This window comes from Cervus canadensis, chromosome 10 (genome assembly GCF_019320065.1).
Source record: "Cervus canadensis isolate Bull #8, Minnesota chromosome 10, ASM1932006v1, whole genome shotgun sequence".
Lineage (NCBI taxonomy): Eukaryota > Metazoa > Chordata > Mammalia > Artiodactyla > Cervidae > Cervus > Cervus canadensis.
Genome location: NC_057395.1, coordinates 23,885,242 through 23,902,993, shown reverse-complemented (window position 1 = coordinate 23,902,993; position 17,752 = coordinate 23,885,242). Strand labels below are relative to the sequence as shown.

The 17,752-nt window shown below is 38.7% G+C and overlaps 1 protein-coding gene across 2 annotated transcripts in view; it reads right to left on the bottom strand.

Moving 5' to 3' along the window:
• Window positions 1–3,263: 3,263 nt before the first annotated feature.
• PLXDC2 (plexin domain containing 2) overlaps window positions 3,264–17,752 on the bottom strand; it is a 429,365-nt gene continuing 414,876 nt past the window's right edge. For both annotated transcript variants that reach the window (XM_043479119.1, XM_043479121.1), the window contains exon 14: window positions 3,264–14,131. In XM_043479119.1, the coding sequence (XP_043335054.1) occupies window positions 14,015–14,131 (117 nt within the window). In that variant the 3' untranslated portion in view covers window positions 3,264–14,014. The remainder of the gene's footprint in view (window positions 14,132–17,752) is intronic.

The following is a 17,752-nucleotide window of genomic DNA, read 5'->3' as shown; positions in this document are numbered from 1 at the left end:
GATGTTCCAGTGTCAGCATCAGTTTCATTACTGAATGAGAGAATCCAAGCAGGAAAAAGAACCTCTCTGGGGGAGACGAAGGGTCTCACTTGGCCAGGACCTTGGCATGCGTCCAGACAAGCAATTGATTAACATCGGATTTTATGAAAGGGACTGACCACGTAGAGGCCAGATCTGAGAACTAAGAAGGAAGCGTAGTCATGGAACAGCAGCCAGACTAGAATAGTTATCTCCAGGTGGTCTCCAGATTTCTCCCCTGTGAGTCGTCCATTACTTTGCCTACCGGGTCATCTTTCTGAAATGGTCTCGTTTCTATGGCTCCTCTGCTTCTTAACTTTCTAGCGTATCTACTCCTTTCAAGTCATACTCTGAAGGCCTGTCTGTGGATGTCATCAAGGGCTTTACTCTCCAGCCATCCTCTCCTTGTTTCTCCTCTTTGGCCAGTCCATTTGCTCCTAGACACCCCATCCTGAAGTATTGGAGCTGAAGCTCCAGTTCTTTGGCCACCTGATGTGAAGAGCTGACTCACTGAAAAAGACCCCAATGCTGGGAAAGATTGAAGGCAGGAGGAGAAGGGGACGACAGAGGATGAGATGGTTGGATGGCATCACTGACTCCATGGACATGAGTTTGAACACGCTCTGGGAGATGGTGAAGGTCAGGGAAGCCTGGGGTGCTGCAGTCTTGGGGTCACAAAGAGTTGGACACAACTGAGCAACTGAACAACAGCAACAATCCCATCCTTGGGCTGTCTCTGTTGTCCCCTGCTGAAGGCCTACTCACCTGCCAAGATCACGTACAAATATCACTTCTTCCGTGAAAGCTCTCCTGATGGCTTCTATACAGAATTGACACTCCCCTCCTCTGCAACTTAACGGTATAACTGTGTTAATACTTCCATCCTGTGCCTGTCATCCTTGATCTGCTATTTGTTTAAATGTGTCTCTCCTCTATTACACTACAGGCTAATTGAAAACAAGGATTTCATCTTCTTTGTTTGTGTAACCCTAGAGTCAAGCACCCTGCATAGCATGGGGAATGTATGTATATAAAGTTGCTCAGTGATGTCTGACTCTTTGCAACCTCATGGACTGTAGCCCGCCAGATTCCTCTGTCCATGGAATGCTCCAGGCCAGAATATTGGAGTGGGTAGTCATTCCCTTTTCCAGGGAATCTTCCCAATGCAGGGATCAAACCCTCGTTTCCTGCATTGCAGGTAGATTTGTTACCATCCAAGCCACCAGGGTTAGCAGAGGTTAGACATTCAATAAATTTTAGTTAAAATAAACTGAGGGGGGGAAGAATTCCTGACTGCATGTCAGAAAGCTCTGATTCTGAAAACAGTGGTTTGGAATAGAGGACCTATGAGGAGAAGACTTGAATTTGTAGGAGACAGATCTACAGCTAATTTAAAAGTTTTATGATTGTCATTAACATCTTTTCTTTAATATTTCCACTGCATTATTAAAGAGATGGCACACATTAAATGATTTTTCAAAGCACTGGCCTTAATGTTTTTTACTGTTAGGGAAAGTTGCATGATTTACGTTAATACATTTTCCCTTTTGGCATCAGGAAGCAATTTACACCATTTAAAATGGTAGTTCTGAATTTACTATGTGATTTCAAAGTTTAATCAACACAGCCCGAAAGATCCATACAGAGGTAAGATTTAAAAAGAAAATCACTATCGAGTTGCACAGAGTAATTGTTCAACCAGCACCACTGACTGGAATTTTAGCTTCTGGCACTTGCTTCCTGGCCCAAGTTCAGGCTTGGGCATACTTGGTGTTGATATGAGAATAGCCTGCGAGTGATAGATCAAAAAAAGAGAAAGGATATTTGGAACTCAAAGCATCTCACTTCAGACATTCTACTTTAATTAGCTAACAAAGGGGTAAGATCATTTCCAGTTAGGGAAAAGGGGATGGAATCAGGGAGACCCTTCAGTAATTTCTTTGGGAGGTCATGGGAGTTTGTGAACCAGACTAGCGTCAGAGGCAGGAGCTGAACTGCAGCCCCATGATTTATAGTTTGAGTATGAAATATAGTATGAAATATATATTTTTATTTCATATTGGCAGCTCAGATCCTCCCACCTATCTGGTCCAGGAGGACTCAACCAAGTCTCCACCCAGACATCCCAGGTCCTCCATTCTCTACAGCTGACTCTAGTTGGTATCAGTCCTACACTAGGGCTTGTTTAGAAACAAAAATGTGGTCCAAAAGGACATATGCACTCCAGTGTTCATTGCAGCACTATTCACAATAACTAAGACATGGAAACAACCGAGGTATCCATCGACAGAGGAATGGATAAAGAAGAGGTGGTACATATATACAATGGAATATTACTCAGCCATTAAAAAAAAGAATGAAGTGAAGCCATTTGCAGCAGTATGGATGGACCCAGAGCTTGTCATACTGAGTGAAGTCAGATAAAGAAGGAGAAATGTTGTATGACATCTTTTATATGTGGAATCTAAAAAGAAATGATACAAATGAACTTATGCACAAAACAGAAATAGACTCACAGACTTAGAGAATGAACTTATGGCTGCTGGGGGGGAAGGATGGGGGAAAGTGATAGTTGGGGAGTGGGGAATCCACATGTACACACTGATATATCTAAAATGGATAACCAATAAGCACCTACTATATAGCACAGGGAACTCTACTCAATGTTGAGTTCAGTGGCAGCCTGGATAGGAGGGCAGCTTGGGGGAGAATGGATGCATGTATATGTATAGCTGAGTCCCTTTGCTGTCCACTGGAAATTATCACAACATTGTTAATGGGCTATACTCCAATATAAAATGTTAAAAAGAAAGAAAGAAACAAAAGGACTTTCTATCCTTTCACTAGCCTACAGCTCTGGACACTGCACTCAGATTTTCTTCCACAATAGGGAAAATGTTTCAAAGGCTAATAGTGGAAAGGAACAAAAATACCTTGAAAGACAAGGGTAAACACATTTAAGAAATTAAAACAGGGCTTCCTGGTGGCTCCATGGTAAACAATCTGCCTGTCAATGCACGATACACAGGTTCGATTGCTGGTGTGGGAAGATGCCATATGCCACGGAGCAACAAAGCCCGTGAGCTGCAACTATTGAATCGTGCTCTAGAGCCTGTGCCCCGCAACAACAGAAGCCACTGCATAAGCCTGTGCCCCGCAACTAGGGAGTAACCCCCACTCTGTGCAACTAGAGAAAAGCCTCACAGCAACGAAGAACCAGTGCAGTCAATAAATAAATAAAACTATTTTAAGAAATTAAAACAAAATGATCATTTATTGTTTTTAATATGTAGTCAAATATGACAGCAGTATTACATAAATTGCTCCCTTCTCCCCCTTCTAAAAATTCCCAAATATGTTGACTCCAACTGAAAGTGAAAGATAAAAAAAGAAAGATTTAATTCTGAAAATAGCAATTGACAGAGAGAAGACATATGGCATTTGGTCACAACCAGCTTCCAGACCTTAAAAGAGGAATTGTGTCACCACGGCAGTTGATACACTGCGCTTTCTTACAAAATGATTACTAGGAAAAACAAACAAACCAGATTTTCCACATACTGTAAGGAAAAGAAATGCAAAAAAAATGGTTTAAGAAGCTGTGTGCAGAAAACGTCAATGAATTATTGCAATCATAATGATCCCCAGGTAAGAGATAGATGGCAAATGAATAGACTGTAAGGAAATACATTCAAACTTAGCTAATTAATCTTACAGTGAAAATAACCAAGAAGATTGCAGAAGTACGTAGCATCCAAATTACTAAATTTAAACAGGGGATTCCAGTAAGGTCTTCTGCTATCATATACCATCAGTGCAAATTCAGATACAATCATTTTTACATTTGCAGGTTCAGGTATGTCAAGCACGAGGTCATCGAGGAAGTATTTGATTATGATTTTACTACGAAAAAATGCGATCTCCAGTGTCTCATTCACATGGCAAAAGAAGTAGGAATGATGCCCGGAGGAGTGGAATAAATTCAAAATGCTCAGTTTTCCAAGGATTAAATGAAGTTTTGGAAAAACCTCAGCAATATTAACCTTCACCTGACAGACATGTCCTTGATTTGAAGTCCAGGGCTGTGGAAAATAGAAACAAACTCAAAAAGTGTGACAGGCTTACCCATTGCCTTTCCTTTTGTTGGGTGATGGTGCTTAATCACTAAACTGTGTCCGACTCTTGGCAACCCCATAGACTATAGCCCGCCAGGCTCCTCTGTCTGTGGGATTTCCCAGGCAAGAATACTGGAGTGGGTTGCCATTTCCTCCTCCAGGGGATCTTCCCAACTCAGGGGTCGAACCTGTGTCTCCTGCATTGCCAGGCGGATTCTTTACCACTGAGCCACCGGGGAAGCCCTGTGTGTAGAGGGTCAGATTTTCCCCTCAGGGTTCTCTTTCAGCAGCTCCATGGTGAGCTTTGTGATTCTGACAAAGGCTACAATTATACCCACTTTGAAATGCATTTACAAATATTCTGTGTGCAACTGGCATGAAACACAGACAGCCCTCCCCTCCCCAGGTGCCCAGTTTCTCCTCCTTTCACCCTTCAATGTTTCAGATGACTACAAGCAGAATTACCAGAAACAGTAGTAAATTCCTGGCATTGGAAGTTACCATGATCCCAGCTGGCATGCAAAAAAAAAAAAGCCTGTTTCTTTTTTCCCCTGAAAATAATGTTCTTCCCAGGCACTGTTCAAAGCCTCAAATGAGGCAAATGAGAGATTTATTTTGACCAACCAATGAAAAGACTTCCTGCATCTCAGCTAAGGCCCTGAGATTTAGTTCCAATAAACACAAAATGTTTGTGTCTCAAGAAATTTACTTCATTTCCCTAAAATGATCTTAACATTTTTTAGCAGAAGAAGCTCTGATTTCACTTGATGGTATTTTCAGAGTAGCCACTTACAGAGTAGCCAAAGAAGACACTTTGAGTTTTTATTTCCCTGCTAAAAATATGACGCTGAGTATATTTTTGTTCCAACTAGTTTTACAACGGTTGCTTAGGCATGACCACAATGTCTAGAAATGAGTATGGAGTCTGGTCCCAAGATGGTCAAACTTCACAGAGATCTGGGTCTGCAGAATATTGTACCCTTTCCTCAGGAAAAGTATTTTTATTGTATTTTATTGCCTATGTGTGGTTGGATGTCACATGGTCTCTGGTATAAGGGAATTAAAGTACACGGTTATGCCTTGTAAGTCAGAGGGTAATAAGTGCAAAGTGTTTTTTTGGTTATTACTTACTCAAGTAATCCAATTCCTTAGGAAAAAAGCCTTATGAATTTAGCATTGGTGCCATAGAAGATGGGTAATGGCTGAGTTTTAGCTAAAATGGGGCTACCTCTGCCTTCTGGATGTCATGTGTTTCTTGGCATAACTGGCGGGATCTGTGACCCAGTGTCTCAAAGTCTGTATGACTTAAATTTGAGCTAATCTTCATTGAATATGTATTTGCACATTGCTCTAAAGAAGTTGAAAATTATGCTCGAAAGCATATTTTGATCTTTATTTTTCCATGAATCATCCCCCATCCACCCATTTCTATACTTCTTCTCATATAGCAAATGTCTAAAATTAGTTTCATGATATTTATCTATTTGATAGGCACAAAAGGTTTATGGTTGCATGATAAGTAAGTGATATTTTGGTCATGAATACATATATATATATATATATATATATGTAATGCTAGGGATGAGAGAGACCACTTTTATAAAAAAAAAGAGAAAACAACACTTCAGTGGTATTGACAGAAGTCACTGAGGTTTTTCAACTGAAATAATGAATATATTACTATCTTCCAAGTTAAAACTTTTTACCTTATCCCATTAGGAGAGGCTTTTTTAAAAAAGTAATTTTCAAATGTTAATAAATCTTAGAAATTAGAAAAAGATGAGCAAAAGCATATGTTTTGCCTTAGTTAATCTTTTATCTTGGATTTAAAGTAACATAGACTCTTTCAGTGTGGACAGTGATCTGAAAATTAATAAGAATTAACACTGAGAAGCCAATGATGATGTGTTCTACAAATTTGTTATGGAGAATTGATTCAAGAATTTAGGTAATTTAAAAAAAAAAAAAGAATTTAGATAATTTTACTTGAGCAATTATCATCTTACTGCTTTGCAATAATCATTGTGAGAGCACTGGGCACTGGATGATTTAAAATACATGTCAGGCAATAATTAGGCACATGCATTGAAATTTAAGTTGAAATGGGAAAATCTTAGTCAAAACCTTAAGTATCACCATAGCATCTGATATGACAGTGGTCGAGAAGGAACTCACACACACACTTGAGGATCTCCTAGGTTGGAGTTTTCTGATTTCTGTGATGGTGTGGGTTGGGAAAGGTCTCTCTGGATGTTCTTGTCAATACTCTATACCCTTGGATATTATAATCAAAGCTTTCAATTGTGTGTGTGTATTAGCAACTTGTATTAAACAATGAAGAATGCTTCCAAAGTCTGGGTTGGTCTTTTAGCAAAGGAGTAGAGGAAGACCTGATGTTCCAGTTGGAGGTTTGTTGTTATTTGTAAGATATTCTTAAGGGGTTGTCTCATAACGTCACTGACTTTTCCAATTGGTGCAGCACAGACACAAGTACAAACACAGGGTTGTTTACAGGAAATCACTGATCCTATAGGAAAACTGACATAAGGCACATTGAATCAGCAGGAACTTTGGCTTGATAGGTTTAGATAGTACAACTCAGACATCTCCAACTTGCAATTACTTGGGACAGTCCAATTTTTCCCCCCAAAGAGGGACGATAAAAAGAAATCAATATCAGAAATAGAAAACTTAAGAAAAAAATAGTTCATGTAGATATACTTAAAATTAGACGTACCAAATGTCAACTTTTATGCACATTTTGAAAGCAAAGATGATGGAGCAGGATTTGCAGATGTGTGAAATACCCAGAAGAAAACTCTTTGAAGTCTCTGAGATACTGAAGCTGTGTGATACCAACTTCCTGACTGAGGCAAAAACCCCTGCGGCAGCTATTTCAGGGCAAAGCAAAACCACCAAACAGCCTTATCTCTTGCTATGAGAAAGTAAATCCCCAAGTTCCAAAGATAAACAAACAATGTTCAGATCTCTCAATAAATTTGTAAAACTAGGAGATGATGAAATAGAAAAAGATGATGTTTGGTTGTGATTAAAATAGTGACTTTTACAGTCCCTTTTCATGCAAAGAGTTTACGATGCCAAGTCTTATTATTAATTAAAAAAACCTATTTATAATGAGGATTAAGTGCCAAGAGAAAGAGAAACATTTCTTTTTTTCTCCTGATATATTTTGTTCACTAGAGAATTCAGTAGTTTGCCCAATCTCATCCCAGGGGATATTTGGCAATGTCTGGAAACATTTTTCATTGTCATAGTTGGGATATCTGTGTGTGTGTGTGTGTGTGTGAGCTACCAGCATGTAGTCAATGGGAACTTGGTAAGCTGGCAAACACTCTGCAATGCAAGGGACCACTCCACCACCCCATCCCTATCTGTGAATTATGGGACCACAAATGTCAATTAGTGCTGAGGCTGAGAAAACCTGAGACAATCTAATGAATAACAAACAACCACACATAGCTAAAGTGCAAATGCTTCATTGATCTACGGATACTTCTGGAAGACCTTGAAAAGATGGCATTGATAAATCGCAAAGCCACAGTAGAAATATGAGAATAAGATAGTGAACTATTATTACATCTAATCAGGAAGAATTAAAATGACCGAAAAAGTCCTTCTGGGTCTGGGACAACTTTGAATGAGTAACTTTTCTTCTCATCAGTGAAATTAACACATCATTTGAAATTGAGCAAACAGCAGAGATGGGCAATGATGTATCATATTTCAGAAACGTTCCTCAGACAAGTACTTGAGAGTTCCCTGTCTTAGTAGAATAGAAATTAGAACTGGAAATTGGATAGAGTAGTAGTGAGCCAATCAATTTGCAAAGTTGTGTTTGAAGATTTTACCCTATTAAAATTATCAGTGGACATGCCTGATCTCTTATTGTTTGTATCTATCACTGTATATCACAAGACCTAGCACAGGAACTTGGTTCCAGTAGGTGCTCAGCAACTATTTAAGTGAATTGGGTGGTTGAATGAATGAACAAATGAAGAAATGAATCAAAGTGCCCTGTAAAATGTAAAGTGCTTCACGAACACAGGGAAATAGGAGTACATAGTATGTAATGCCACTGACCTCATAACATTTGCTCCAAAGAGCTTCTTAGGCTCCACTGGTTTAAAAGCAAATAAAAATTGTGATAATTCAGTAAGAAAATCTGCTATGAAGATGACTAGTTTTCAGGTACATCTGGGAAGAAATGAAGCAAAGGCAGAGCAATTTTAAGTGACACAAGATAGTATTGCTAACTTAGATGGCCATAGGTAGGGGCATGTAAAACCAGATAAAGACCTTGCAATGACCAGAACTGGAACTACTGGTACCATTCTTAGGACAACCACTTGATGGCAGAAGGTTGGTCCAATGTTCTCTATTCTGGGACAGAACAGTGAGTCAGGATAGCAAATAAAAATTGCTTTCAGGCAGACCCTGCCTTTTAAGGGCTTTCCTAATGGCTCAGAAAGTTAAGAATCTGCCTGCAATGCAGGGGACCTGGGTTTAATCCCTGGGTCAGGAAGATCCCCTGGAGAAGGGAATGGCAACCCACTTCAGTATTCTTGAAGCTGCGTGGTTGTCTTTAAATACTGATGGAGGGGTTTAGGCAAAGAGAATTGGAACAAAAATGACCAGTCAGGAGTTTTAAGTTCAAGGCCCACTTCTGATGCTGGGCAAATGACTTTATCTCTCTGGGCCTCAATTTTCTGATCTGTAAATGAAGAGGTTGGATTAGATGACCTTCCATGATTCTGGCATATAGATGATGATGCCAAAAACTGGAGGCTGGGAAAGTAAAAGCAAGAGCAATCTCTGGGAATTAATAAAACACATCTTAATAAAATATCTAAAAAATGCCTGAAGAAATACAAAGCAAAATAACAATTCATAGGAGGAAAAAGCCTTAATCACAGCATCTATTTTTCAGCTACTCTTACTTAAATATTAATTTCTTATCATGGAAGTGTCTTGAATCAAGCCATGAGTTCCAGCAAAACTTTTTCTTATTGCCCTGAGCAACAGACACTAGGGCATTGCTAAACTTACACTACTTCAGAATGAGGAAATAACATAAGAATTTTTCTTTTTGCCAAAACTAAGAAATCACACTAATCTGAGAATATGTATTACCTGAATATGACAAAATTTAATTTTACTCTTTTCATGTAGTTTGCATTTGCAAATTTTTACTTTTAAAACTATGTTCCACCTGCTGTAATATTTTAGTGTGGCAGGCCCTTACATTTGTGTTACAGGGAGAAAATACGTATTTGAAATTATTTGTTTTACTCTCTTCTAAAGAGAAGCCTGCTGGTCAGCTCCTGGGTTCTCTTTGTTGTGAAGAGTTAACTGGGAAATCAGAAAAAACTGGAGAGGCTCAGGGACACTACACAATAAAGAACTGAGCCAGATGAAGAATGCACCCAAGGACTTTGAGAGAAAGGATGGTTGAGACTGATATCATGCAGGGGGAACGTAAGAGAAAATACTAATATGGGGAAAAAGGAATTGAAGTAATTCTTAAGTGTATGTTCCTTTGGCATTTCCTCAAGAACTGGACTGATTTGATTGTCTTTGAATGCTTTTAGGATGGATGGACTTTTTTCCCTCGGAATACAAGTTCGTGCTGGTACTGGGCCAAGAGATGTGCTGTATATGGGTTGTACATGAGTGCTTAGTTGTCCAGGTGTCCAACTCTGCAATCCTGTGGATTGTAGACCACCAGGCTTCTCTGTCCTAGGGATTTTCAAGGCAAGAATACTGGAGTGTGTTACCATTTCCTCCTCCACTGGATCTTCCTGACCCAGGGATCAAACCTAGGTCTTCTGCATTGCAGGCAGATTCTTTACTGTCTAGGCCACCCGGGAAGCCCCTTCTATGGGTTCAATTGACATAAGGTTTTAAAAGTCTGTATGTTTAGTCAATCGACATAATAATAACCTTGCAAGGAAGACAGGACAGAAATATTTTTATTTTCCAAACTTGCAAATGGAGACTTGTAGTGGTAAAAGTGATTTTCCTGAGGACATAGTGGAAACTCAAAACTGTGTCAGCTGGGATTCTTTTCATTATTTTAAGCTTCCTCTCTGAGAGCAAAAACAGGCCCAGAAACTATCAAATCTATTTTTTCTTATCCTCCTTTCCTTCAGGAAGAAATTGAAAGTGTTAGTCGCTCAGTCTTGTCCGACTCTTTGTGACCCAATGGACTGTAGCCTGTCAGGCTCCTCTGTCCATGGGATTCTCCAGGCAAGAATACTGGAGTGGGCAGCCATTCCCTTCTCCAGGGGATCTTCCCAACCCAGGGATCGAACCTGGGTCTCCTGCATTGCAGGCAGATTCTTTACTGTTTGAGCCTCCGAAAAGGAAAGACTTCTACAGCAGAGTTAACAGATTTTTCTGCAAAGACAGGAGTGTTCTGTGCTGTCCAGTATGGAAGCCACAAGCCCCATGTGACTTTTGGGGGGCTTGAAATATGGCTAGAGTGACAGAAGAACTGAATTTTTATTTAATTTTAGTTAATTTAAATCAATCAATTTGGTTAGTGGATATATTGGACAGCACATCCTACAAGCTTCCTGTGAGACTGCCCCATTTGTATGTTCTCAGTTGCTAAGTTGTGTCTGAATCTTTGGGACCCCACAAACTGCAGCCCACTAGGCCCCTCTGTCCATGGAACTTCCAAGGCAAGCATACTGGAGTGGGTTGCCACTTCCTTCTTCAGGGAGTCTTTTTGACCCAAGGATTGAACCCTGTCTCTTGCATTGGCAGGTGGGTTCTTTACTACTGAGCTAGACATCCCAAATTAAAATAATAATTGGAGGTAAATTGCCCTTTAACTTTCTATTTGTTAGTATATGTTGAAGTTCAAACCTTTCATAAACAAATCAACACTGTGGTCAGTTTCACCTCATTGGCTTAAGATACCTTTCTTGACTTTTAATATGTTTGAAAAGTGAAAGTGTGTCCAACTCTGCAACCCCATGGACCCCTGCCAGGCTTCTCTGTCCATGGGATTCTCCAGGCAAGAATTCTGGAGTGGGTAGTCATTCTACTCCCAACCCAGGGATCAAACCTGGGTCTCCTGCACCACAGGCAGATTCTTTACTGTCTGAGCCATCTGGGAATCCTTTACCTATTCACTAAATGTTTTTACAAATAATTAAGATGAAATAACTAACTTCCTCTGTAGCACCATTTATTTGATTTCTCTAGAACTTTGTATATGTTCCTTTGCTATTATTTTCCTTTTACTAGGTTCATAGTATATGAAATAACATGCAGATGCATCCTTTCTAATACATAATATATGAAAAGTCCAAAGCACCAGAGTCCATTCTGAATTTCCAGAAACTCTGTGAATGTCTTCTCTTCCTTTGCAGTAAATGGGCACCAAGAAGAAACCAGAGGTACAGAGTAGAATGAAAGTTTCATGAAAAAAAAAAAAAGGATTCAGTTAGCCTTTTCCCTTAGCTCTAAAAGATTCATCAACAACAGAAACATCTCACCACCTTTAACTCCTGATTTGGCTGGGAAGTTTTCCCATACTTCAGCAGCCTTTTCACTTTCACTTACTGTATGCTCTAGTACACTGGACAATTCAGAGAGTTTTAGGCTATTTTACAAAATTGGAATTTAAAAAAAAATCAAAAGTGGAAGATGAACTTTGAAAGGGATAGCAATTATACCACTACTTCAAAGAATTGAGAAAGGTGTTGGATATATATATGCAGGATTTATATAACTGTCAATCAGCTGTATTGGAAGCCACACCTAACACAAAAGCAAGTGAAAGAAGCATCAACTTATCCTAGAAGGAATCGTCTATGTGTTCCTTATGCCTTTGTAGAACACCGGTTGCATCAGTTATATTGGCAAGTCATTTGGTAATTGCTAACCGACCAAACCTACTCCACAAGAAATAAGTTGGTTTATTTCATATCAACTGAACGTAGCTATAGCAGAGAGCTATAGCAGTCATCACACCCTTCAGTCACCTTGTCAACTTTTTTTTTTTTGCAATTATCGTCTAAGCAGGTTAGGAAAAAAAAAATTAACACCCTCATCAGGTACTTTAAAATGTAAAGCAAAATATACTCGATGGAAAATGGCACGAGTTTACATCAGACAGTTGTGAGGATAATATGTGATACTCTGTTAGCAGACTGATGTCATTTGATGTAGACACTGTGTACAGATGCTGAGTTGGTAGTAAAGTGCTGCTTACGAGACAGCTCTGCTTCTTGATACCTGAATCTGCAAATGTTGGACATGGGTACTCTATGAGAACCAACAGCTTCTTGGCGCAAGATGTAAGTTTCATGGGTCGAGATGTTGATGAAATTGTACACACAGGACCTGAATTCAAACTTTAGGAGCTCAGTATATATATTAACCACTTTCCTCCTCTAGGGGTGGGGGGGTGCCTTTCCTGTCTTCACTCACAGGGATGGTTCAAAATCTGGACTGTGATTATGGGGCAAACAACAGATCCATCTAAGGAGCTTTTTGCATCTGCTTTATTTTGCCAGGGAGGGAAGGGGTTGATATGAACGGGAGAGCGGCTCCAACAGGTAGGAAAAACGATCGGCGCTGCAACCAGTTGAACCACTTCCACTAAGTGACATAAAAATATTCTAATATTAAGGATTATTTTACAACTCTATGGAAGTATGCAGTAATGCATCTCGCATTTGTTTTGTCTCGATGACAAAATGCACTCTGAGTCACAAGAGCCTGCCTTGTGTTAGTTATAAACAAAAATATATTTATATATATATATTTATGTAACTACTATGTGCTTTAAAGAAAATTACTGTATGATTCAGCAGGGTTCTTTCGCTCTTTTTCTCGCCAGGGATATGCTGACTTGAAAGACTTCTCAGATAGGAATCGACAATGAAATGGGCCTCTCAGACTGAAACGGCAAAAAGTTAAAAAAAAAACAAAATACGAAAAACCTCATATGCTTAGAATCCCTTAACATTTTTGCTTCAAAAACGATTAAGGAACCCTTGGTACTGTTTCCTTCTGTTTCCTTCAGCCAAGAACAACTGTGGCCTCACAGTCTTCACAGTTGGGAGGTGGAGGCAATGCTTCTGAAAACCAATCAGACGTTTTCCTCTGAGCTGGGGGGGAACCAGAAACCTCATTTGTCCCTCCCTCTGTCCTCACACTTAGCTAAAAGGCTATGATTCTGTCACTGCTTACACAGAAGGCATCCAGGAAGAGGGAGGCAAAGTCGGAACTGGAAAGATAAAGATTCATCCTGTAAAGTAATGAACTGGTTCAAACAGGTGGGTCTAGACCAGCAAAACAAAATCCTTCAGCCACATGTCTGGTAGAAAGACATAAAATCTCTTCTTCTGTGTTTGTTTGGGCCCCTGCATCACCTACTTCTCTCAGCAAACTGGAAATATTTGTCACTGTTCTTTTGAGTGAATGGGTTCAGGCTTTGGAACACAGTTATCAGAGAAGAATATTTGAACCAAAGGTATAGATCCCTTGTGAATTAAAGCTTTATTAATATTTTTTTTTCTCGATCCCTTTGCAACCCTGCACCTTAAGCCAACAGCACTGTAATCTTGTCATATTTCTGATAAGTCCACAGGAGATGTGCTGAGTGAACTATAGAGGCCATTCCACTAGGGAATTCTATGTTCAGTGGTAACTGGTATCCTCTGTAAGTTTAAAAAAATTTTTTTAACCCTTCCTGGGCTGGGCTTGTCCAGAAATCTCATCTCCTTCTGGCTACAGCAGCTTAGGGCTCCTGTGTGTGTGTGTGTGTGTGTCTTATAGGTATAGGCAAATTTTTAGTCTTAACACCTGTAAGCCAGCACTGGTGCTGTTCTGTCCTAGAAAGTTTAGCACTGCTCTGATACGATAAAACCTTCTTTCTCTCCAACTGGTTCAACTTCAGCATAGGCAGGATGGCCAGAACCTCTTCGGAACTTCATTGCCGGCCATCTGCTTGGGCGTCTCTGAAACAGAAAAATGCAAAAGGAGTGAACAGTGTGGTTACAGTCACATCATAAGAAAAATATATTTGCCAACTATTCAGATGAACTTCTGAATTAAATGTACCTACTTATTAAATGATCTCATTACCACCACAGTTGAAACTATACATGCCCAAAGCACCCTGCTTACCTCTTTATTAATGGCACTACCGGATGACAGTCCCTTGGCCAAAGCTACCCCCCAAAGGACTGAGAGTTTCTTAAAGACATGGTTTATGCTTTATGCATATTTATGTCTAAAAGACTCCATTAAGTGTCCAAATATAACTAAGCAAAAATGAACAGTCATGAAAAACAAATTTTCTTAATATATAACCATGGACACCTTCTCTTCTTTAGAAGTCAATAATTATACCACTTCATTTCACTTATTAATTCACTCAAAAAACCAAAGACCATAAAACTCTGCACAGTTATTAGAAGTGTGCTTCAAATTTGGTGCTTAGACTTCCTAGCAAAAACCAAACTAAAAGATCAATCACCTTAATATCTTAAGAATTAATTTATTAAGCTAAGACATCCCATAGATGACTTTCTGTGTTTGAAAATGAACAGATGTCATGCCCTGAAAACTGAATCCAATGTCAGAGGTTGTGGATAATCTCAAACCTATGTAAATAATTGCACATATAGACAATGGTCTCAAAATACAGGTTATTTGTATTCACACATCTCCCTAACCTTATGTTCATCAAACAAACCTTTTGTGATTTACAAACAGAAGTGATGGGATGAATTATTAAGTTACAGTAGCAGAAGACACTAAAAGGCATTTCTCAGCCACAGTGGCACCAGAAACTACTATTCCATTTATCAGAGTACCTGTAATTTTGGAGTAAATAAACCAATAAATATTAAAGGAAGTTTATTTCTACCTAAGAATTTTAATGTGAAAAATGTTAAATATCAGTGTAGGTATATTAGCATTTGGCAGCTTTCTAGATTGGCCAATTACATTCCACTGTCATGATTAATGGCTGTAAAAGAGTCTTCCCATCAGGTAGGAATGAGTATTAGCTCTACCTTCTGGAAAAATACTAATCATGGTAATTGCATCCTGCCCGTTAATAATATTAGTACTGTCTCTATAACATTATGTGGTCAGAATGCTTTATATTTATTAGCTGGTTACGTCCCATTATGTAAGTGAAACTGAATTATCTTTATTTTCCTAAAAAAGAGGTAAAATTGACAGGGCTAAATAGCAATCTAGTGTCTTTGTTGGAACTAAAAATCATCATCAGTGGAAATATACCAAATGTTTCTGGGGAGATGGACACTGTAATTTGTGGTCACTCCTGTTGTGGGCAAATGCCAATAGGCGTTTTCATTCTTAAAAAAAAAACCCTGGCTGTACCAGATCTTAGATCCCCAGAACGTGGGATCTTAGTTTCCCGACAAGAGATCAAACCCAAGACCCCTGCGCTGGAGGTGCAGAGTCTTAACCGCTGACCACCAGGGAAGTCTTCAGTATGCTCACTCTTTATAACCCCCACTCTGGTTTCAGTTACTTCACAACTGGGCTTCTCAGGGCACAGCTGCCCTTGTGTTTCTTGGAGTCAAGCAGCACCACTGTCTGTTCTGAAGCTCTACCTTACAAGGCCCATTCGGCCCATGGGTCCAGCAGGCAAGTACAGTCCTATGGACTAGCACCGATTTACCACTCAGCACATAAAGACATTGTGTTACAGGTGACCATTAGAAAGGAGAGCTGATTATCATCATAAAGACAAGAGATGGCAGGTAGTGGTGAGAACGTGATGGAAAGGGAAACTGAGACACAATAGGTGGGAATGTAGATTGGTCCAAAGACTATGGAAAACAATCAGGAAGTTCCTCGAAAACTTAAAAATGGATCTACTACATGATCTGGCAATTCCACTTCTGGCATATACCTAAAATAAACGAAAACAGAAGTTTGCTGAGATACCTATATTTCCGCGTTATGGCAGCATTATTCACAACAGCCGAGATATGGACACACCCCAGGTGCCCATCCGTGGATGAATGGGTAAAAAAAGATGCAGTGTGGACACAAAGTGGAATATTATTCTGTCATGAGAAAAGAGGATATCCTGCCATTTGTGACAGCAAGGATGGACCTTGAACACATGATGCTAAGTGAGGTAAGTCAGAGAAAGACCAGAACTGTGTGATATCACTTATCTGTGGAATCTCAAGAAGTCAGACCTAAGAAAAAAGCAAACAGTGGCTACCAGGTAATAGAGGATGGGGAGATAAGATTGATGGTATTTAAGGGTATACACTTGTGATGAGTATTAAACAATATTGTACTATAAGCATGCAATGTAATAAATATTATTACAACAGCAACTATATTACAATATATAAATGTATCAAAGTAACACATTGTATGCCTTAAACCTACACAATGCCAAACTTATCTAATTAAAGAAATAAAAAGAAACACCACTGACGAGAATGTTGATGATGATGCCTGGGAAAGTTACATTTTATTAAACATAATTAATCATATTTCATGCTGTTAGAAGGTGATTTACATACCTGATCTTATATAATGTGTACAACTCAATCATTCACCTTGCACCCAAACCTAAAAAGCTGGCAAATGGCAGATCCAATATTTAAAATGAGAGCTATCAGCTTCCAAAGTTAATTCTCCCATTATAGAAATTAGCTCTTAAAATTCATTACTTTGTGTATAACGTATCTGAAATTTATAAACATGGTTCTATTTTTATTTCAATCTTAAACTATAACATTACCAACAACTTCAGTATGCTAAGCATTGCTAAGAATTCTAAGAATTACTAAATTAATAATTAATTCTCTGTCTTAGTTGAAAAGGTTGCAGGATTATTGATAATGTTTATCATGTTCTTTGTGAACTCATCACAGAGGTTCTCAAAATAGAAAGTACAGTGAAGCTACCAGTGTTAACACAGTGCAAACTTATTTTCTGAATTAATTTCATGTCCTTAAAGAAAATTTCTTTCATCTTACCACTACTCATTAGAGAAAAAAACACCCTAACAAGATTTAAAACCACTAGAGATTCCACCACCCACACATAATTTGGTTCAAGTATCTGTGTATATCATGTATACTCATTTCTAGAAACACTGAATCACTGCAAATACTGTTTTATGAACTCCTTTATTTTCAATTAAGAACACAAAAAATTTTATGAACTATTCCTCTACAAAATTACTTTCAGTGTGTGCAGAGCATACTACATATAACTCAATATGAGTTATATAGTCAATTTGATTTTGAGATTGCTTTCTAGATTGTTTGATAATATAAATAATGCTCCAGTGAATATTTTTGCTGCTAACCTCAAAGGAATATTTCTGATTAGTTTCTTTTATAAACTTACAGAAGTGAAATTATTGGGCCAAAGAGAATGCACAGATTATTTACTAAAAATATCTGAAATGTCTAACATGGTGCTAGATGCTGTTTTGAAGGACATATGACCAAAGAAAAGTATAGAATATGGTTTCCATATGGAAGATAAAAACTTTTTTAGGGTAAAAGGGGTAAGACTTAATTTAGGTTTCACGTAAGCATTCTAAAGATGAACAAGATAGAATAGGT